General features: G+C 39.0%; 2 protein-coding genes across 5 annotated transcripts in view; one reads left to right on the forward strand and one right to left on the reverse strand.

Annotated features, from left to right (window-relative positions):
• The window catches only part of LOC106871689 (uncharacterized), a 12207-nt gene extending 8257 nt beyond the window's left edge, over positions 1-3950 (forward strand). For all 4 annotated transcript variants that reach the window (XM_089340848.1, XM_014918297.3, XM_089340847.1 and 1 more), the window contains 4 exons: positions 327-462; positions 1221-1402; positions 1606-1740; positions 2386-3950. In XM_089340848.1, the coding sequence (XP_089196974.1) occupies positions 327-462; positions 1221-1402; positions 1606-1740; positions 2386-3204 (1272 nt within the window). In that variant the 3' untranslated portion in view covers positions 3205-3950. The remainder of the gene's footprint in view (positions 1-326; positions 463-1220; positions 1403-1605; positions 1741-2385) is intronic.
• A 1180-nt stretch (positions 3951-5130) lies between these two features.
• Positions 5131-7500, reverse strand: part of LOC106871690 (uncharacterized) — a 14158-nt gene continuing 11788 nt past the window's right edge. Inside the window, exons 7-8 of the mRNA XM_014918298.3 lie at positions 7447-7500; positions 5131-5272 (exon numbers count right to left, since the gene is read on the reverse strand). The exon at positions 7447-7500 is cut by the window's right edge and continues 112 nt beyond it. Coding sequence (XP_014773784.1) covers positions 5194-5272; positions 7447-7500 — 133 coding nt within the window. The 3' untranslated portion in view covers positions 5131-5193. The remainder of the gene's footprint in view (positions 5273-7446) is intronic.

The following is a 7500-nucleotide window of genomic DNA, read 5'->3' on the forward strand; positions in this document are numbered from 1 at the left end:
GTGCAGGTGTCTTGCTAGAGAGGAAGTACATGGTTTCCTCAACTGGAAAGAGATTGAGATATGGTGAAGGAGTATTCTGGAAGTACAAGTTGAATATAAGAGAGAGAGCATGAGACTAGGGATAGAGGATCAGAAAGAGGGGTGAGTTGTTAAGTTCAGAAGAGTATGAAAGGAGTGTAACAGATGATAAGAAACAGAGATAGAGGTGGACACATGGGTTGGATGGGTCTGTAAAGTTCCTCCACCCCAGACTCTTTGCTTCCAATTGTTATCATGCTTTTGCGTGTCCAGTCTGTATCTCCGCCATTTTTTTTCTTTCATCCTAGGAAGTCACTCAAGCATCGAACGCAGGGGCTGAAGACCAAGCCGCCACTCACACAATCAGTCAAGAAGAAGTATCCATCCATCCAGTTCTTACAGAAGCAGCCATATTGTCAAGTCCTAACACAGATGAACAGAACAGTAAGTTGTCGTAAATAGTTTCATTTCTCTGTATAGGAGGGGCCAAAGCCCCATGAGTATATGTAGCTCATGTGGATTGAGGTTGGGAGAGCAACTGTACATCACAAGGCACCCACCAGTAGCAGGTGACTGCAGGAGTTATATAACTCGAAGTACAGCCCTGACAGAACAGACCTATGTTAAAAATAAAAAAAAAGCCTCCCAGCCATGATCATCACGTCTATTATTTCTAATACTACATTACTTATTGGAGTCCATGATATCATCATTTCCCTATTTAAAATAGGTTATGATTTAATAGAAGTTTGACTGTTATTTTTGGCAGGCTGAGAGCCCACATAAAGGGTGCATTGTTGGTTGGATGCCCTCCCTAATGCCAACCACTTTACAGAGTGTGCTGGTTGCTTTTTACATGTCACCGGCATGGGTACGTTTCCACAGCACCGGCACCTGTAAAGGACAAGCCTGTATATATAGAGGACAGCAACTGTACTTAGGTTGATGTGTCTCCTCAAGTACAGCAGATCATCACAGCTCCTGGTTCCTTGTCATTTCCTAAGTGAGGCCCAGCGCCTGAAGATCCTTTCTCACTTCTTCATCCTACATCTTCCTGGGTCAACCCTTTCCACAGGTTCCCTCCACAATTACAGCTTGGAACTTTTTTTTTATGCAGCTGTCCTCATCCATATGTTTCTATGTTTCTTGATATTTATTTTCCTATTTCATTATAATCTTTTGCTTTTTTTTCCCTCTTGCAGCCTACGTAAGTCGGACATCAAATAATATTTTGAGCAACGGCAAGTCCCCCGACAGAGCTGTGCACGTATCTGTGGCTGCAAATGAGACAGTAGACACGACAGACAGCCAAACAATCATGATCATCAAAGAAGACATCACAGACATCAACAACTCCTTCACCACTCAAATTGTCTCGAATGATGTAAGTTGGAGAGATCTTACAAACATTTTTGTCAGTATTCTGACTAATAGCATTAGCTACTTTTGACATACACTTTTTCATCTAACTCATGCTAGCATAGTAAACAGACATAAAACAATATATGAACATATATACATACAAATTGTAATTCTTGTTGGCTTTTGTTATACCATCTGCTTTGGTTTTTATATTTTGGATCCTAGGACGTAACAATATTTAATAATAAACTCTCAGAAAAAGAGTATGCATTGCTTCAAGACAAATACGATCAATTGGCACTCGACAAAGCTCAACAGGAACAAGATTTCAAGGCAGAAATTGAGCAACTCAAGCTACAGGTAAGCAATGTTAGAGACTTCCATATATATCTCCGCGTGAATGGAAAAATCACTGGAATGCTATGTTGGATTTTGTATCACATTCCACATAAAAGATCATGCAGCATTTAGGAAGTTCTGCAAATATGACTCCAATGTCTTTTCATTTCTCGTGTCAGCAGTTTATCTAGCGTGGGGTGGGGGAAAGAAATAACACTATTTTAATTAATAATATTTTTTATAAGCGATCATCATGCATTGACTAAGTTAAATAGTTTTCATATTAAGGTATATAAGGCCTTGATGGAAAAAAAAGTAAGGTTTGCCGTACGCATGGGACTTGAACCCACACTTTTATGTATTAGCAACAAGTGTGCTACCATTTACATTAACATACTCCTATGTTGCAAATACATAGCGGTGTGAGTTTGAGTCCCATGCATATGATAAACCCTTCTTATTTCTGTCGAGTGTTTATAAGCCCCAGTATTAGACTATTTAACTTAGTCAATACTTGGTGACCCCTTATAATTTGAACATAAAACTGGAGAAAATGCCACTAAGCATTTCATCTTATGTGCCAACTTGTTTCCTTGTGTAATACTATACTCATAGCAAAACATTATAATTCGGTTTAAAAACAATTTTGTTTTTGTATGTTTTCAGATTGAATTGCTCAATAAAGAACTTTCTAATTACCAGAAGAGAGAACAGGAGTTGATCAATCAACTTTGTCCACCAGCAGAGAAGACAGTTGCTGAATTAATTGAACACATGGAGGTGCAACATCGGAACTTACTGAACCAACACTTGGCTCAGCTACGCAGCACCTACCTATCGAATCTACCGTCTCACTTGACCGACACTACTATAGTGACCACGTCGACTACATCTTCTCAATCGGACACTCTGCTGACTTCGTCTGCTGTTGCCGACGACGGATGCGAGCAGGAGCAGCAGGTAGAGAGCGAAGAATACGAGACAGCATCCTCGTTGCGACAGCATCATCAGTCCCACGTCGCAGTCGAGGTAAACAGTGCAGAGAGCCTTGAGCAGCATCAACAGGAACATATAGCTTATTTAACAGACAATGTTGTAGCCCGTATACAAACGGCTCACTCTCATAGTGGCCAGGTCCACGACGACATTGTAATCATAACTTCGTCTGAAGATCCGACGGATCAGAATGAACCGAACGAAAGTAGTGGGATGGAGAGCGAGCCTTTGATCATATGTGCTTCGACAATGGACGAGGCTGTCAGTTGTAGCACTAACAACGAAGCCGAGAACAATGAGACTACTGTGATTGATCCACAACAGGAGCAGCTAAGTACGGAAGAGGAGAAAAGCGGTTCTAAAACTGATACAGCGACAGAGGTTCAGGTCGTCAGTATAATTCACACCCCAAGCAAAAACGAGATACCTGTTAATCAACCAAAACCCCACTTTGAACCCCCAAACAAACGGCTGCGCACTGAAACGTGAATAACAAACACTACAACAAAAAGAAAAGAAAAGAAAATGTTCCAAATGGAGAGGAGCTGGGGTTCATGCCTTGTAATGTTTCACTAAAGATTGTTAACGATTCAGTACAGTCTGAAGCTTTCTACACAGTCTTGCATTTAATGAGCTTTAAAAAAAAAAAAATGAATTTTTTAATCAACAAATGGGAATTTCTTATCAAGTTGACTCACAAAACAAATAAGTTAATCTTGTGAGAGTCCCAAATGTGTTGAGGTGTGCAAGGTGTGCAGGAAAGCTGGTGTATATGTTCAACAGTTCAGAATTTAATTGAAGGGGAAGATTTCGGAGTTATCAGACAAGTAATTCTATAGAAAGATTCTCTCTGGTTCATATTGAAATTTCTTCTTTACCTCATATGTTAAAACATTGTGTGTGTTTGTACATGTGTTGTGTATGTATGTTGTTTTGTTTTCTGTGTATCTGACAGTAATATTTGTATGTACACTTGGAAAACAGAAAGTCAAACCAAAACAGAATATCAAACCAAGAGGGAGGTGGGGAAACTAACTCAGCATTACATGTTTACTGCATCTCTTCTTCACTCCCAGTCCTGACAGTAAAAAACAAAAACAAAAAACCTTCCTTCAATTAAGGTTTATTCTTCTTCCCTTTTGTCCTGTCTGGTTCATGTAGAAAAGAGAAGTACTAAAATACCAAATTAAGATCCGTGCACATTGAAACAGTGTAAATAAAGAATATTTATTTTCTTTGACTTGTTTTACTCCGAAATTTCAGATGAGAATGAAATTGCTAGATTAACCATTTAGTGTTCAGATTATTCTGTCAAATCTAATGCTTATTTATTACCTCCGCCTTAGCAAAGGCATTGTTTTCAGTTGTGTTTGTTTGTAGACAAGATGTCTCAAGAACTGCTGGATGGATATGGATGAAACTTCCAGTGATGTTTGGTCTCGTGACTGGCATGAACTGATTAGATTTTGGGGATCGATCCAGTACCGGACAAGGATTCTAGATTATTTTTCCTGTTTTTATTTTTTTTTTTACTTAATTTTTGAGAGTGATCAGGTTCATTTTTAGTATTCTCGTTTGTGAGAGCACAAGTTTATTTCAGATATTCTCATTTTAAAAATTGTCTCTGGCTAATCGTTGAGAGGATGTAGGTGTTTCTTTTCAAATAACTTGGTATTATCTCATAGCTTTAAGATTTCAATGATGTGATTATGCATTTTCAGAATGACATTGTAGAACAGCTATAAGAGGTCTGATCTAATCAGTTTGAACATAAAACAGGTTGTATACTCGGGCCGGTTATGGTTGGTTTAAATGCTAAAGGGTTAAAGCAGCCCTGTCTAGCCCAAGTATTCTACCAGTCATATGTTCAAACTGGCCAGATTTGGCTCTTCACACCCACCCTACAATGTTAGTTTAAAAATAACATCAAATTGTAGTTGTGAGCCCTGTGCCAGTAGAATGTAAAAAGCACCATCCAAACGTGGCTGATGCCAGTGCCGCCTTGACTGGCTTCTGTGCTGGTGGCATGTAAAAAGCACCCACTACACTCACTGAGTGGTTGGCATTAGGAAGGGCATCCAGCTGTAGAAACACTGTCAGATCAGATTGGGGCCTGGTGCAGCTTCCTGGCTTCCCAGACCCCAGTCGAACCTTCCAACCTATGCCAGCATGGAAAACAGACGTTAAATGATGATGATGATTGAAATCTCAAAGTTGTGAGATAATCCATGATTAATTCAAATCAGGGAATAAATAATATTTGATAGAGCAATCTGAATGCTAAATGGGGCTAAAAATAATTACCTAAATCATACTTCACACACACGTATTCATTCATGTGTTCACGCCCCACATGTATATAAATATACACACATTAGCTATTTAGTGTATCGTTGAAGTCAAAAGAAAAACAAATTTAGAAAAAAAGTAATTTTTATTGTAAAAGATATATTTTAAAAAACTGTATAAAAGTTGAAGTCATTGAGGGGCATCTATCACAAGTTCAGCATCATCGTCGACATCACCCAACAATCCTGAGGCATCCTGGGCGGTTTCACTGGCAGAAGAAAACGGAAAGAGAAACGCGTTTATTTTTTGTAGAGAGAATTAGAAATGAAGGAATTATAAATTTATGTCTTTACCCATCGCTAAGCTGTTGGTAAAAAAAAAATGTTAATCATGCACATAGGTGCAGGCATGGCTCTGTGGTAAGAAGCTTGCTTCCCAACCACATGGTTCCGGGTTCAGCCCCACTGTGTGGCACCTTGGGCTGACCAAAGCTTTGTGAGTGGATTTGGTAGACACAAACTGAAAGAAACTCATTGTATATATATATATTTGGCATATTTTGCTTTATGGGTTCAATAAAGACAACAATGCAATGAAAAGTGCAAGGAATATTAATGCAGTATATGGGGACCAGACAATAAGCGTAAGACAGTTTCAATGGTGGTTCCAGAAATTCAAAGCTGGAAACTACAGCCACATACAGTGAGGATGAGATTCCAAAGACTGGAGCAGTTTGAATGGGAAACAATGCCTCGCCCACCATATTTGCTGAACATTGCACCATCTGACTATCATTTATTCTGCACTCTTCAAAATCATTTGGATGGAAAGAATATGAATTCTTTAGACAAGGTCAGAACAGTACTGGAGGAGTGTTTTTTGTCGTGGACAAGTGAATTTTGGAAGAGGAGCCTTGCAAGTCTACCAGATAGATGGAAGAGCATTGTAGAAAATGAAGGAGAGTATATTTTAGATTAAAAAAGAACTTTGTTTATCTTAATTTTGAAAAAACTGCATTATTTGTGATGACCCAATACTAAGTCAGCGGATCTCAACCATTTTTTGTCTATAGACCCCTTTGATTCCTATTTTATTCTGGCAGACACCCTCACCACCCGAAGATCAAAAACTAATTTTATAGATCCTTCTTTCAAAATTCCTATTTCGTTTCTTCACACATTAAATTGTGTAGGTTGAACTCTGTAGAACATTAGAGAAAGAAACCCGTTTTCTTTGTTGCAAGAAATACATCCAAAGTAACATTCTTTTATGGACTCTCAAAATACTACAAATTCCTATTTTGCTTGAATGGACACCCAAAAATCTTACATGGACCTCAGTTAAGAACCACAGCACTAAACAAACACAAGCATTGCTAGAAATAGGAGTCAAAAAACAGAAGCACTTTCTATTTACTGACAGGGGAGATGACCTACTTACTACAAGTGAGTGAGTAAATAGAAAATGTACTTCTGTGGTTAGAGTTCTTTGAGTTTTATTTCTAGCAATGCTGGTGTCCCTGCACCTTCCATCATTTTTTAGTGATGGTGAATTATATATAAACTTACTTGCCATCTAATGTTATCTCCACCATAGCATCTTAAGATGTTGTCTATCTAGGTCGTCCCCCAGGATGCCCCAAGACTGTTTCCACACGTTTTTCCCCATTCATCTCAATCTTCCATAACAGTCCTCAGCTCCTGTACCCCTTCCATATCAGAATCCTCCAGCAAGTTGTCGATATAAGTCGTCTTCCTCATTCCTCTCCTGGTTCTTCCGTCTGTTGGTTGCCAGAGCACCAGCTTGTTAGCAATTTCATCATCGGTATGTCTGATGCAGTGTCCAGCTAGCCTCATCCTTCTATGCTGTATCTTCAATGTTACTTTTGGTAGTCCCTGGTATAAGTGTCAGCATTTGTTGTATGACTCTTCCAGGAGACACTGAATGCCATTCTAAGCATCCTCGTATAACAACCGTCCAACTGCTTCTTCAATGCTTTAGTGAGCGTCCATGTTTCAGCCCCTCATAGAAGATCAGACTCCACTGTTACCAGAAACAGCCTCACTTTCAATTTCCTTGCTAACTTTGAACTCCATACCTTTCTCAATTTATGGCATGTGCTCCAGGCAAGAGCTTTCCTTGCTACAATGTCTTTTTCAGTATTTTATGTCCACGCACCAAGGTATTTGAAGTTCTCAGCTACCTTGAGCGACTTACCGTCTTTCCCTTTTACTATGGGCTCCATGAGTAGGTATATTAAACCAAACACATCCTACATGCTAATGCAAGAAATCATTATTTCACAACACAACACAAAATCATTGAAATTTATCTCATCCTTTACCATTCTTTTCTCCTTTTCACCAATACAGTGGGTCTTGTTCTAAAAGAACATCCATGCTTAAGTGGGGATAAATACAGTGATGTTTGATTGTCACTCACCTGTCAGGATCAGAGTTTTCATTGCTAAATATTTCCATTGGTAACTTGGCAGGT

This window comes from Octopus bimaculoides, chromosome 24, assembly GCF_046866305.1.
Source record: "Octopus bimaculoides isolate indiv1 chromosome 24, ASM4686630v1, whole genome shotgun sequence".
Classification (NCBI taxonomy): domain Eukaryota; kingdom Metazoa; phylum Mollusca; class Cephalopoda; order Octopoda; family Octopodidae; genus Octopus; species Octopus bimaculoides.